Source organism: Thalassophryne amazonica, chromosome 5, assembly GCF_902500255.1.
Source record: "Thalassophryne amazonica chromosome 5, fThaAma1.1, whole genome shotgun sequence".
NCBI lineage: Eukaryota > Metazoa > Chordata > Actinopteri > Batrachoidiformes > Batrachoididae > Thalassophryne > Thalassophryne amazonica.
This window is the reverse complement of record NC_047107.1, coordinates 33979624-33994773: the sequence shown is the minus strand read 5'-3', so window position 1 is coordinate 33994773 and position 15150 is coordinate 33979624. Positions and strand designations below refer to the sequence as shown.

At 46.6% G+C, this 15150-nt stretch overlaps 1 protein-coding gene across 1 annotated transcript in view; it reads left to right on the top strand.

Annotated features, from left to right (window-relative positions):
* LOC117510300 (anthrax toxin receptor 1-like) overlaps window positions 1–15150 on the top strand; it is a 144787-nt gene that overhangs the window by 31381 nt on the left and 98256 nt on the right. The window contains exons 2-5 of the mRNA XM_034169955.1: window positions 4421–4492; window positions 4585–4656; window positions 5114–5195; window positions 5336–5369. Coding sequence (XP_034025846.1) covers window positions 4421–4492; window positions 4585–4656; window positions 5114–5195; window positions 5336–5369 — 260 coding nt within the window. The remainder of the gene's footprint in view (window positions 1–4420; window positions 4493–4584; window positions 4657–5113; window positions 5196–5335; window positions 5370–15150) is intronic.

The following is a 15150-nucleotide window of genomic DNA, read 5'->3' as shown; positions in this document are numbered from 1 at the left end:
GCCCCAAGTCCCACCTGGCAATGACTCAGATATGTAACCGGTTAATCTCTATTTCGTGTTAGTAATCCTCTGTCTGGCACAGCCAGGTGAAACCTGGGCATTCCCTAACTGTTTCCCATTTGCTTGTATCCTCAGCACTGAGACACGAGCACACTTGATCATGTTCTGGGAAAAACTATGTATGGCCATGGTGGATCTGTCATTTCAATGGTCCCAAAAAATTCTCTATACTTGGTACCAGAGACATCCATTCATCAACTTAGGTCATTAGTTGGCATCCAGGTCTCACATACATGAAGTAAGACCAGGAGCACCCAGGCACCCGAAAACATGGACTTTCGTCCTATAGAGAGAAAACAGACATTAAAACAATTACTTGCTGTGTGCACAAACCGAGTCTTTACTTCTCAGTGTTTGGTATCAAACTTTGAGCTTCTACATTTTCATTATTTTGTTGTGGTTTACATCCTTCACCAAATTCAACCAATTATTTTATCTGACATGCAACAGAGATGAAGTGCTGCTGCAAGGGTTGCTCCTGAGCACATCAAAAAACCAACTGCATAATCTTCTTATCCATCATTTTCTCGTTTCTACCTTCTACAGAAGTAAAAGCCAGCCTGATCTCTGCTTTGTGCATCAACCATGACATCATTCCAAATCAGTCATTACCACTGGGCAGCATCGTGCACACACCAGCTAATGTCAGCAAAGATTGCATTTAAAGCGCACTTAATAGTTGTTGTTTAATTGAAGTTATAATGGATAGCAGGGGCGCCACCAGGAATTTTTGGCCCCATGAAAAGAAATTTATCCCCATAGGCAGCCGCTAGGCTGGTGGAAAGTTTTGATACAGTTTTACATAAAACTATCTATTTTAATGATTTTTTTAAAAACTATTATTCCCATATTTGTGAAAGGAAAAACATGAAAGTTACTTGGTAGGGCAAGTACAGAAAATACAGTGAAATTCATTTACATTCAATTATTTGCTGCAAGAAGCAAGACTGATACTCTCTATTCCAAAACCCATCTCTTTCTTTAAATACTTGAACATAAAATTCTCTTAAGGTTAATTACCTGAAAATGCAAAACTTAAATACAAAATAACCTCTTCCATTAAAATAAAATGCAATCTGTGAAGTAACAAATAAAATCTCAGGATAAACACCAATAAAAAAAAGAAATTGTCAGTTGCCTTTTCTGATTTATTGTAATTTGAAAATTGTCATCTACAGAACAAGATGCAACAAGCAGTGGCGTCGGACTTATGAATTGGCACACATCCGAAAAGTGTCAGATTTCAGTTCGAAAACGTTCTGACAGCCATCTGCGGAAGTCGACACGGTCAAAATCGGCCGGCGGCCCCGAGTGTGATGCACATGTTCAAAACTCTCCAGGCGTGGTCGAGATGGGAGACCTATCCGACTGCGGTCAGTGTGTTATTTGACGACCATCTGACCACAATTTACATATTCTGACGGCATCAAAACAGCATCTTGAACGATCTGATCACAGTTCATTGAGCCCTGAGATCAATCGGTCACACCAAAGCCTGCTGACATGATGTGTCACGCTTGTCCACCTCCACTGGACCCCGGCCAGGGAGGGCAAAGGAAATGTTGTTATGTAATAACATGTATGTGGCACTGTGCGTGCGTCAGAGGCACGACGCAATGCCCAGCAACGCAGCTGAACGGGATGATGTGGAAATGTTTACCCAGAACATGACAACATAAATAAACATGTAACTCACCTCCGGTACCTCACGCTCCACAGTACAGACAGCTGGTCAAGTCCCTTTCACCCAGCTGCACTGTGTGCTGGCAACATCCATCGGCTCACAAATTCATAGTCCACCTCTCGCATAAATAAGTCCCATGTGAAGTGCCATCCCACAACAATAATCCAACTGCAGTTGTGTTAAGATGTGTATCAAGTAAAATGACAACAAAAAAGAGTTTAAAAAAAGAGAAAGTCCACTGGCTGAATCTGAAAATTGCGCACATGTGGGAAGTTGGCACACTGCCAGCACTTTTCAACGGCAGTTAGGGAGTCCAGCTGGACAAATAAAATCTAGCAATGCAAGTATATGCTGATCAAACACCTATTGGGATTTTTCAGTTTAGCACTGGGAATGTGAAGATGAGTGGAGATTTGATTGCGTGGGTGAGTGAGTGGGTGAGTGACAGCTCCAGTGTTGGCAGTGTCTGACAGCAATCGGTGTCATCTGACTGTTGTCTGAAACATGTTTGGGCTGCATCCTGCAGGTGTGCACGAGGCAGTCCAGATGCGTTCAGACCACAGCTGACCATGGCTCTTTTCCTCCCGACTGCATCGGATTATGGCAATATTTGACGTGTTGGAATGGTTCCTCCACATTCTTGCTATGTATGACAGGGGGCTTAAGTTAAGTAGGCTCACATATAAACAGAAAATACCAGGACTTCACATGGTTTATTGTATTGTATGAATGATGTGAAATGTTTGTTCCTATTGCAAAGTAGGGGATGAAAGTCCCAAACTACTGGGACTCAGTGATAGCTGATGCTTTTTAAACAATTACAATCATTCTGAAATAAATACAGACAATAGGCCTGTTATTTCAGAATGATTTTTTTATTCTTTAATGTTTTTTCTCCATAATAATTAATTCAACACACAGCTGATCACCTCCTTCCTCAGGGGGTATTGGGCTTGTTCAGGTGGGGAATGACAGATTTGCTGCTGCTGCCACTCTCGATGTGTCTGTTCAGAATGTGCATCATTTTTTGAGTAGAGCAGCTTGGCAAATGTTTGCCTCTATTGATCATTTAACTAAGACAACAGTGAAATGTATAAATCCAGAGTTTTCTTCAGAAATATGAGCTATTATCATATACCTATAAATGATACGCCAACGTGATTGGATAAAACACTAAAGAATAAATAGCAATACATCCTTTTCATGGATCGGTAATATTTTTCATACCACCCGAGAATAATCAGCCAATCAGGTGTCACATACAATTCTTTTTGCCTCGCTTAGAAAACAGCGCTTGGAAGTTGAGGTGGATGGATGATGAAAGAAGCAAAACACCTTTGCAATTTATGTCGACATTTTGATTAATTTCTTCATTTACAGCAGCTTCATTAAACAAATGTACTCGAATGGTTATCAGCACGATGGCGAGCTTACATGCTAACCTCCACTGACACTAGAAGACAGTTGCCAGTTATGGCATCTGAAACAAGGGAGAAAAAAAAAGAAACAGCACCGTTCAGCTGAAGCATTAGTGGATGTAAAATATTCTGTCTGTTAAGAGCTTCACCTCTTGTTCCACATGTGTATTTCCCACCGGTGTCACGTACGTCCATGATAAAATATATGATAAAGTATATGATAAAATCGGCCTTCGGCCTCAGGGTGTATGGTTTTCTTCAGGGTGTATAAAGCCATATTCATTGGTGAACAACTTGATAACTGATAATATTGGGACAAAAGTGAGCTAGCTTATAAACTATGGACAAAGTTAGGAATAGACAACAGGCTAATGTTCCAGAACTTTCCATCACATGAACCACTAACAGACCCATCTTGCCTATGAAAGAACTGGGTGACATATTTTTGCTAATTTCTCTTGTCTGAGCTTTTTTCTTTTCTTTTGCTTCCCAAGTTCTGAGGCATCCTGCCATCTCCTCTGTCACTCACCGTCTGTTAAAAGTTAGACTCTGCAGTTGTCTGACGGAGCAGGTGGACTAAACCATTTTACATAAAAAGAGAGAAGGAGGGGGTGGGGATGGAGAAATGCTTCCAAAACAAATAAACAGTGTTGCCAATACATTGTAAAGAAAATATATGTGTAAGTTTATTACTGAGTGTTATGTTATTTTGTCAGTATTCTAATTGTTTTAGGGACCTCTCTGGGCTCCTGTCAATCATGGGCCCCTATAGAATCCTTCTCCTTATTCTCCCTTTTTCATCACTCCTGGTAGATAGTCCTAGAAAAACCAGTAAGATTTAGAAAATACATTGTTAAAAAGGTCCAAGCCAAATCCTTAAGACCTCCATCCACAGCCATGCCTTCAAAGCACAAGAGCAGGCATGGCTGCTGGCTGGTACTGAGAACTGGATATGTTCTTCTCATAACTACAAAACACCAAAATAACCTACATCACCACTCATCCCATTCAAAGCTAATATAGCAACATAGTACTATTATGATTAACTGACTTGTCAAGCGGAATTAGGGCCACCATGGTGTCACATAGCAGGTCTTTTTTGCTTCACAATCCTTGGATGCAGTGAGGCTCAGGCACTGTAGAGCTGAAGAAAGATCATCATAAAGATTCCTGGCTAGCTTGAGCAGAACTGTGACTTCAGAAAAGATCATCTTCTATACATTTAAAGCTTCCTCACTTTCATTTTTTCTCTTTGTAGATCTGGGAGTGTGCAAAATCACTGGACCGAAATCTACCACTTTGTTGAACATCTGGCTCATAAGTTCATAAGGTAAGACACGTTTTAAGAAGACGTGATGATGTGAAGGACATAAAGGTAATGAGTGAGTGATATAAAGGTAGACACTTTCCCCTTTCCCTCAGTCCACAGCTGCGGATGTCCTTCATCGTGTTCTCCACTGAGGGAAGGATTTTAATGAGACTGACGGAGGACAGGTAGGTGTTGATTCTCTCCTTCTCCAGCTAAAGAGAACTGAACCAGATTCTTCGCCTTCCTTCCTGTTGTTAGTGTCATCGTTCTGGATAATTACTTCCTCAGATGTTTCTCGACACTCTGTGGGCTGTGTGGCTCTCGTGTTTCCACAGACGGCTTTCTGGTGGTTTTTTATGACTTTCCTTCTATCTCTTTGCACAAAAGGCTTATTTCATTTCGATCTGCGTGACAGTTTCTTGAGCCAGTGCACACCAGTTCTGTTTCACGTCATTCATCTGGTAAACATTGCTGGTATTTTCTTAAAATCCAGGCCTGGTGGAAATGATCAGTAAGTCACCACGCCTAACTGTCTGTTTTTAGTCAGAATTAAATTCACACAATAAAAGCTGACTAAATAAATATGTTCAATCGGTTTACAGTGATAGTCTGCATGGCCTCGTCCTCTGTGTGTCTGCATAGGGAGCTTATTCGTAGAGGTCTTGAGGAGCTCCACGGGGTTCATCCAGGAGGAGACACCTTCATGCACGAAGGCATTCTGAGGGTGAGCAGGCTGCACAGCCAAACGCCAGACTGTTCACAGCCAAAATTCCAGCTGTGTTGGTACACGGAGAAGGTCCTTTATTCACAGGTTCAGTCCAGCTTCTCTCTCTCTCTCTCTCTCTCTTTTTTCTTTTTTTGTAGGCCAGTGAGCAGATATACTACGGCAACACTGAAGGTCTGTGCTGCATGGTTTCTTAAATTTTCAGTCAGATAAGAAAAGAAAGCACATTCCTCCAACTGCAAACATTTAAGCATTAAGTGAGTTTATTTCCACAGAGATTTAGTCTTATAAGGAAATAGGATTAACCCACATTTTTCTCCCTGTCCAAAGATTGGCCAGCGGCGTACTGTACCCTCCTGCATCTTAATGCCTCTCTTCTATCCATTGATGTTACTACATTTCCCAAATGGAAATGGTTAACCTACAGCTGCAGTTGTAGGAAAGGCCCAACAACGCCTCTTCTTTCTGAGGAAACTGAAATGTGCCAAAATTCCTCAGCAGCTAATGACTAACTTCTACAACTGTGCTATCAGCAGTGTGCTAACCTACGGATTCTTAGTGTGGTTCTCCAGCTGCACTAAGGCTGACCAGCAGGCTCTCCAGCGAGTGGTGAGGACAGCGGGGAAGATCATTGGGACTACCCTCCCGGAGATCAGGACACTGTACACCAGCTGCTGCCTTAGACGAGTGTACAACATCCTTTGGGACAGTTACCATCCTGCACATGACCTATTCCACCTGTTACCTTCAGGGAGAAGATACAGGTCCACACGTGCTAGAACCTCTAGAATGGCCCGCAGTCTGTATTCCCAGGCCGTGAGGCTGCTAAACCTGCAGTCTCTCCCTCCCCTTCCTTCTCTGTCATCGCCCGCCATCACTACACGTCACATCCCACCATTACAATAACTGTGAATTGGTCCTTGCATTGCTGCAGCAGCCACTCCACACTCCCCAACATCCCTGTTTACTGGGACCCCCCCGTTACATATACGCACTTTACTCTGTTCTACTGTGCACTAAGATGCTGAACTGTCTCTCTGTGCCTTACTTAATAATGAAGGTTTACAAACATATTCATACCCACAAATAAGTTATTATGTCATGAATAAGCTACTATGCCGTTGTTTGAGGCTCCATCGAAATTTCGTGTCATTTATAACTGTTGTTATTATGGCAATGACAATAAAGTATTGAATTGAATTGAATTGAATTATGAATTAAATTTACAGAAACCAATATTCCCCATTGAGATGGAGACTGGACATTCCCTGCAGGAACTTTCTGCATCAAGGATTGTTGTTTGTTTCCACGTTTTGGACATAATCAAATCAAATTGTTGTATGGGCCGCCAGAAGAGGTGGTACTGCTGGCCCACCACCAGAGGGCGCCCTGCCTGAAGTGCGGGCTTCAGGCACGAGAGGGCGCTGCCACCACGGACACAGCCGGGAGTGACAGCTGTTACTCATTATGTCCTGACAGCTGTCACTCATTCTTCCTCATCCCACTCCATAAAACCCAGACGTCATCTCCACCTCATCGCCGAGATATCGTACTTCAATGGAGGTAATATCCTCAGCCATTTGTGGTAACTAATAATCTGTCTATTGTGAGTGTTTGCAGGAGTACCGGTCCTTAGTTTGTGGGGGCTGAGTGAGTGCAGGACGGCACTCTTTTCCCCTGAGGAATCACTGCGGTACTCATCAGCATATTGAGTGAGAGGTGGAGGTGGCATTCCCACCGTTGTTGTTACTGGGTGTACACACACCCACACTTGACTGTCTTTGTTCTTCGCCAGCAGTACCAGATCCGACAGTCGGGGACGGTGATCACCTGGGAATTCGGGACTTGGCGGCTCCAGTATTCACCAGGTTCGGTGGCGGCGGAAATCGTGTTGTTCCGGCTCTTCTCAGGACAGACGTCTTCTATCCTCGAGCCTGCCCACACGTCACCTTTGTGGATTGACTGTAATCATATTCTGAGATTGTCTGTGTATTCGTTGTGCACCATTCACAACATTAAATTGTTATTTTTTGGCTCATCTATTGACCGTTCATTTGCGCCCCCTGTTGTGGGTCCATGTCACTACACCTTCACAACAGGATATCTCGGCCAGCGTCATGGATCCCGAGGGGCGTCATCCATCTGTTGGACAGCCAATGGAAGAGCAGGGTGCACAGGCGTCTGCAGGAGGCGTGCTCGGTGAGTTGCAGCAAATCTTCACCGCCTTTACCACTCGGCTGGATTTGATGTCCGAGCAAAACATCATCCTTAATCGCAGGATGGAGGCTCTCACTGCACAGGTGGAAGCGCGCGATCAGAGCGCTGCTGCGGCTCCTCCTCCTGCCGACCCGGTGCCGGGTATTAACATTCCACTGGTCGTTCAACAAACCCCCCCTCCATCCCCTGAAGCATACATAAGTCCCCCTGAGCCGTACGGGGGTTGTGTGGAGACGTGCGCGGACATTCTGATGCAGTGTTCGCTCGTCTTTGCACAACGACCCGTGATGTATGCGTCTGACGCCAGCAAGGTGGCTTATGTTATTGCTTTGCTTCGGGGTAAGGCACGCGCCTGGGCTACGGCGCTCTGGGAACAGAAGTCACGGTTGTTATCAGCATACACTGGGTTTGTGGGGGAGTTCAGAACAGTGTTTGATCACCCTAACAGAGGAGAGACCGCTTGAACAATGCTGCTGTCAATGCGACAGGGGCGCCGGTGCGCAGCCGAATATGCAGTCGACTTCCGCATCGCGGCTGCGAGGATCCGGCTGGAATAACGTTGCGCTCTGCGCCGCCTTCATAAACGGACTGTCATTGGTCCTGAAGGAGCATATGGTAGCTAAGGAGGAACCGCGGGATTTAGATGAGCTTATCGATCTCGTTATACGGTTAGACAATCGGTTGGAGGAACGCCGTCGGGAGCGAGGCGAAGGACATGGCCGGATACGCGCCGTCCCTCTCCCTTCCGGGTTCGAAAAGGGGCCGCCCTCCCCATGCTCCACAGCCGCAGCGCTCCGTGGGGCAACAGCTCCCCCTGTTGACGTTGTTAGCGAAACGCACAGGGCCAAAATGAGGAGGCTGGTCCGCGGGGAGTGTTTTCTCTGCAGCTCAAAGGAGCACATACAGAAAAACTGCCCCAAACGGCCACAACAACAACCGCCCTCAGAGACTGGGCTAAGGGGGGTCAAAACATTCACGTGGGACACACACAGATTGCCACACAACTCCCAGTTACAATCCTGAGCTGGGATTTAACCCCTCAAGCCCCAGCACTGGTGGACATGGGGTCAGAAGGGAATTTGCTAGACAGCAGATGGGCAAGGGAGGTAGGGCTCCCTCTGGTGGCCCTTCCTTCGCCATTGCAGGTGCGGGCACTAGATGACACCCTCCTCCCTTTAATCACACACAAGACACAACCAGTAACTCTGGTGGTGTCTGGAAACCATCGGGAGGAGATTGAGTTTTTTGTAACTCCTTCTACCTCCCGCGTGATTTTGGGCTTCCCATGGATGTTGAAGCACAATCCCCGGATTGATTGGCTGTCTGGGGTGGTGGTTCAGTGGAGCGAAACCTGCCATCGGGTGTGTTTAGGATCCTCGGTTCCTCCCGGTTTACAGGCTAAGGAGGAGGTCAAAGTCCCTCCCAATCTGACGGCAGTGCCGGTTGAGTACCACGATCTTGCTGACGTCTTCAGCAAGGATCTGGCACTCACCCTTCCCCCGCACCGTCCGTACGATTGTGCCATTGATTTGGTTCCAGGCGTTGAGTTCCCGTCCAGCAGGCTGTACAACCTCTCACGACCTGAGTGCGAATCAATGGAGACCTACATCCGGGACTCATTAGCTGCCGGGCTGATCTGGAACTCCACCTCCCCGATGGGGGCAGGTTTCTTTTTTGTGGGCAAGAAAGATGGCGGACTCCGTCCATGCATTGATTACAGGGGGCTGAATGAGATTACGGTTCGCAACCGATACCCGTTGCCATTGTTGGATTCCGTGTTCACCCCCCTGCATGGAGCCAAAATCTTTACTAAGCTGGATCTTAGAAATGCGTATCACCTGGTTCGGATCCGGAAGGGAGACGAATGGAAGATGGCATTTAACACCCCGTTAGGTCACTTTGAGTACCTGGTCATGCCGTTCGGCCTCACCAATGCCCCCGCGACGTTCCAAGCCTTGGTTAACGACGTCTTGCGGGACTTCCTGCACCGATTCATCTTCGTATATCTGGACAATATTCTCATCTTTTCTCCGGATCCTGAGACCCATGTCCAGCATGTACGTCAGTTCCTGCAGCGGTTGTTAGAGAACCGACTGTTTGTGAAGGGCGAGAAGTGCGAGTTTTACCGCACGTCTTTGTCCTTCCTGGGGTTATCATCTCCTCTAACTCCGTCGCCCCTGATCCGGCCAAGGTTGCGGCGGTGAGAGATTGGCCCCAACCAACAAGCCGTAGGAAGTTGCAACAGTTCCTCGGCTTCGCTAATTTCTATAGGAGGTTCAGGTAGTTAGCCCCCTGACAGCCCTGACCTCTCCAAAAGTCCCCTTCACCTGGTCGTATCGGTGCGAAGCCGTGTTCAAGGAGTTGAAACGACAGTTCTCTACTGCGCCAGTTTTGGTGCAGCCCGACCGTAGCCGCCAGTTCGTGGTTGAAGTGGACGCCTCTGACTCAGGGATAGAAGCCGTGCTATCCCAGAGCGGAGAGACTGATAAGGTTCTTCACCCGTTTGCCTACTTTTCATGCAGGATGACCCCGGCTGAACGGAACTATGACGTCGGCAATCGAGAACTCCTTGCGGTGAAAGAGGCTTTTGAGGAGTGGAGACACCTGTTGGAGGGAGCGTCTGTGCCGTTCACGGTTTTCACTGACCATCGGAACCTGGAGTATATCAGGACCACCAAGCGGTTGAACCCCAGGCAAGCCCGCTGGTCACTGTTCTTCGGGCGTTTTGACTTCCGGATCACCTATCGCCCCGGGACCAAGAACCAGAGGTCAGTTGCCTTGTCCCAGGTACACGAAGAGGAGGTCAAAACTGCACTGTCGGATCCACCGGAGCCCATCCTGCCTGAGTCCACTATCGTGGCCACCCTCTCCTGGGACGTGGAGAAGATCGTCTGGGAGGCCCTGGCAGGAAGCCCGGACCCGGGAACTGGACCAAAAGACAAGCTATACATCCCACCAGAGGCCAGGGCTGCAGTCTTGGACTTCTGTCACGGTTCCAAGCTCTCCTGTCATCCAGGGGTGCGAAGGACCGTGGCAGTTGTCCGGCAGCGCTTCTGGTGGGCGTCTATGGAGGCCGACGTCCGGGAATACATCCAGGCCTGTAGCACCTGTGCCAGGGGCAAGGCTGACCACAGGAAGTCCCAAGGTCAGCTCCAACCGCTTCCTGTGCCTCATCGCCCCTGGTCCCACATCGGCCTGGATTTTGTCACAGGTCTCCCACCGTCCCAGGGCAACACCACCATCCTCACGATAGTGGACCGATTCTCCAAGGCGGCCCACTTCGTGGCCCTCCCGAAGCTCCCTACGGCCCAGGAGACAGCGGACCTCCTGGTCCACCACGTCGTCCATCTGCAAGGGATACCTACTGACGTAGTCTCGGATCATGGTCCCCAGTTTTCCTCTCACGTCTGGAGGAGTTTCTGCAGGGAACTGGGGGCCATTGTGAGCCTCTCGTCCGGGTACCATCCACAGACGAACGGACAGTCAGAGCGGGCCAACCAGGAGCTGGAACAGACCCTCCGCTCTGTAACATCCGTGCACCCGACGGCCTGGAGTAACCATCTGGCCTGGATCGAGTATGCACATAACAGCCAGGTGTCTTCTGCCACCGGCCTCTCCCCATTTGAGGTGTGTTTGGGGTACCAGCCCCCATTATTTCCCGTGGTGGAGGGAGAGGTCGGTGTGCCCTCGGTCCGGGCCCACCTTCGGAGGTGCCGTCGGGTGTGGCGCACCGCCCGTTCTGCCTTGTTAAAGTCCCGGACAAGGGCCAAGACCCATGCAGACCGCCGGCGGTCCCTGGCCCCTGCATACCAGCCCGTGCAGGAGGTGTGGTTGTCGACGAAGGACATCCCACTACAAGTACAGTCACCGAAACTGATGGACAGGTTCATCGGCCCATTTCGCATCCTCAAGGTCCTCAGCCCTGCCGCAGTGAAGCTCCAGCTCCCAGCTTCACTGTGGATCCACCCGGCGTTCCACGTCTCCAAACTCAAACCGTACCACACCTCACCCCTCTGTGCTCCCGGTCCAGCGCCACCTCCTGCCCGGATCATTGACAGGGAGCCGGCTTGGACAGTGCGCCGGCTCCTGGACGTCCGTCGAATGGGCCGGGGGTTCCAATATCTGGTGGACTGGGAGGGGTATGGACCCGAAGAACGCTCCTGGATGAAGAGGAGCTTCATCCTGGATCCGGCCCTCCTGGCTGATTTCTATCGCCGACACCCCGATAAACCTGGTCGGGCGCCAGCAGGCGCCCGTTGAGGGGGGGGTCCTGTTGTGTGGGCCGCCAGAAGAGGAGGTACTGCTGGCCCACCACCAGAGGGCGCCCTGCCTGAAGTGCGGGCTTCAGGCACGAGAGGGCGCTGCCGCCACGGACACAGCCGGGAGTGACAGCTGTTACTCATTATGTCCTGACAGCTGTCACTCATTCTTCATCATCCCACTCCATAAAACCCAGACGTCATCTCCACCTCATCGCCGAGATATCGTACTTCAATGGAGGTAATATCCTCAGCCATTTGTGGTAACTAATAATCTGTCTATTGTGAGTGTTTGCAGGAGTACCGGTCCTTAGTTTGTGGGGGCTGAGTGAGTGCAGGACGGCACTCTTTTCCCCTGAGGAATCACTGCGGTACTCATCAGCATATTGAGTGAGAGGTGGAGGTGGCATTCCCACCGTTGTTGTTACTGGGTGTACACACACCCACACTTGACTGTCTTTGTTCTTCGCCAGCAGTACCAGATCCGACAGTCGGGGACGGTGATCACCTGGGAATTCGGGACTTGGCGGCTCCAGTATTCACCAGGTTCGGTGGCGGCGGAAATCGTGTGGTTCCGGCTCTTCTCAGGACAGACGTCTTCTATCCTCGAGCCTGCCCACACGTCACCTTTGTGGATTGACTGTAATCATATTCTGAGATTGTCTGTGTATTCGTTGTGCACCATTCACAACATTAAATTGTTATTTTTTGGCTCATCTATTGACCGTTCATTTGCGCCCCCTGTTGTGGGTCCATGTCACTACACCTTCACAACACAAATCATGTGAAAATAAAGCAACATGAGACAGTGAATGCACATTAACATGTACGCAGATCTCCAGTGCCCTCCAAACTGTGCGATTTGAAGTAACAAATTGGAAATACTCTGAATGGAAAGTTTTCACACTCACATGAGATGTTTTTCAGGTAATTAGAATAAACACCTTATTTTTCAAAACTGCAATGGAGACACTTTTTTCCACTATTACAGGTCACATGACTTACAGAACGTGTGATATGACATTATAAAATACATGCCATTGTACGTGTGGATGGAATACTGAATTTGAAAAAACAATGAACTGGCAGTATTAAACAGGACTTAACCTTTTCATTGCCATAACCATTGGAATTACAGTTCTTACAAGAGCTTCACTGGAAAGACAGTTATAAATGGTAAATAGGCTCAAAGGGCTTCACAAATCATGCCTCACATTCACCCTGATGTCAGGGTGCTGCCATACAAGGCGCTCACTAGTAACATACTAGGCAACTAGGGGATTAAGGACCTTGCCCAAGGGCCCTTAGTGATTTTCCGGTCAGGCTGGGATTTGAACTGAGGATCCTCTGGTCTCAAGCCCAACGCTTTTACCACTAGACCATCACCATTATGAGAGGACACTGATTGATTTAATGCAACCGCTGTCCAAACAGCTGCTTGCTGTCCACACAGTCCAAACAAGTGTGTGTCACATAGTGTAACAGTTTTATGCACTTTTGTAGAGTGTTGTCTTTCAGTTTGAGAGCATGATTTCTTAAATTTACTCATTCTCAAAGACAGAAAAAATGTTTCTCATTCATAGCTTCTCCTTCTTCTTCTTCTGGTCCATAATGTGAATCACACTACCTGATTCAGTATTCACATGTGTGGACGGTGCCACATTTTTTCATATATAAGTCACTTTGGACTATAACTCACAACAAATTAGTAAAAAAACATGACTTGTAGTCCAGAAAATATGATATTTTTATAAAAGCACTGACCAGCAGGGTTGGGAGGGTTACTTTAAAAATGTATTTCGATACAGTTACTAGTTAACTGTTGAAAAATGTAATCAGTAATGTAATCCAAGTACTTCATTACAATTTCAATTACTTCTGGATTACCCCAATATCAAATATGCTAATACAGACAAAAGAAACTAAATAGAAATAGTCTTGACTACATAGTACAGTTTATTAAGCAAAAATAAAACTGTTTCTTTTACATGGCATGCTGTTTTACTTCACATTATGAATTAAGAGCGCCACAATATTGTTTTAAACACACCCAGTGTTCACCTGCAAAATTTTCAACAAAAAATGCCAAATAAATGAAGGATAATGAAAACTCAGGCGTGTGCAGATGAATTTGTAATTAAAAGTGGCTTGCAGAACAATATACAAAACAAAAAAAGTCTACTACTTGTTCAGTAAATTCGCACCATGTTTAACATATCAGTCCACTTATTGAACTTTCAAAATAAGAACAGCATCATAATGAAAACCATTAAGTAAATACTGTCAGTAAGGAGGCGTGGTCGCCATTTTAATTCCGGGCAAGTTAGTGATTTGCGTGCATAGAAGTTCAAGAAACAGGTGGAATATGCCGGAAAGCTGCGCATGTTGGCAAAGCCACAAACGGAGGAACAAGGGAGACAATATTTCCTTCCATAAGTAAGTGGTTTTGGTTCTTTTTGTCACTTTGTCCGTGATATTTGGATGATAAACAGCTGTATGTTTCCTGCCGTACCTGTGTCGCCCGATGACATGGATCATTAACTCTTCACTTATGTCTAGTTGATATTTTCCACTGCTCGACCAATGTCTAGTTAAAATACTTGTCGTTAGTGATTAAAATTGCTCGATAAGACTGGGGATTTTTTTTTAAATTTGCACCTTAAAATAATGACATTATAATGACCCGCGCTGTGCCGCTCACAGTCACACCCACACACAGAGATGTGTACACACACCACTAACTTCATGAATGAAACTCGGTCAATAAAGGATAATTGTGTAAAAATATAATATGTATATAACTGTATTGTAATGGTTTTAGGAGCTGCGTTGAACAGCAGCTGCAGGACGCCTCAACTCAGCAGCTTGAACAGCGCAGATCCGTGTAACTTTCAACACTAATATTTGGGAATGTGTGTGTCAGAGTAAGTTTAATACTTTCCTGACATAATTTAATGTAATTTAATTTTACTGGCTCAATATCCAGGTCAAAATGGCATTTTTAACACGTATTTTGCGAGCATTTTTCTGAGTGTGTCCAGTCGCGGATCCTCATTGAAAATGCATTAACATCCAGGTACTTCATCAATATTTTGCCCGGTTAGGAGACGTCATGTCACTGTTCATTAAGGGACGTTACAACAGCCCAAGTTCCTTCATCATGTCCAGAAGGCTGGGGAAGTTTGTTGAGTGGGCAATCTCATTCTGGGTTTACCAGTACATGGCCCTCACTGAGGCAGTCGGAGTCTGTGGACATTTTTAAGTCAAGACTTAAAACCTATTTTTATTCTCTTTCTTATGAGTAGTTTTTATTTTGTTATGTTTTATTCTTTTACTTCTGGTTTTAATTAGGTATTTGAATTTTTTTATTTTTATTTATTTATTTTAATTTTTTTATGTTGAACTGTTCTGTGTGAGGCACCTTGAGACGGCTTTTGTTGTAATTTGGTGCTTTATAAGCTGATTAAATTGAAATTAAA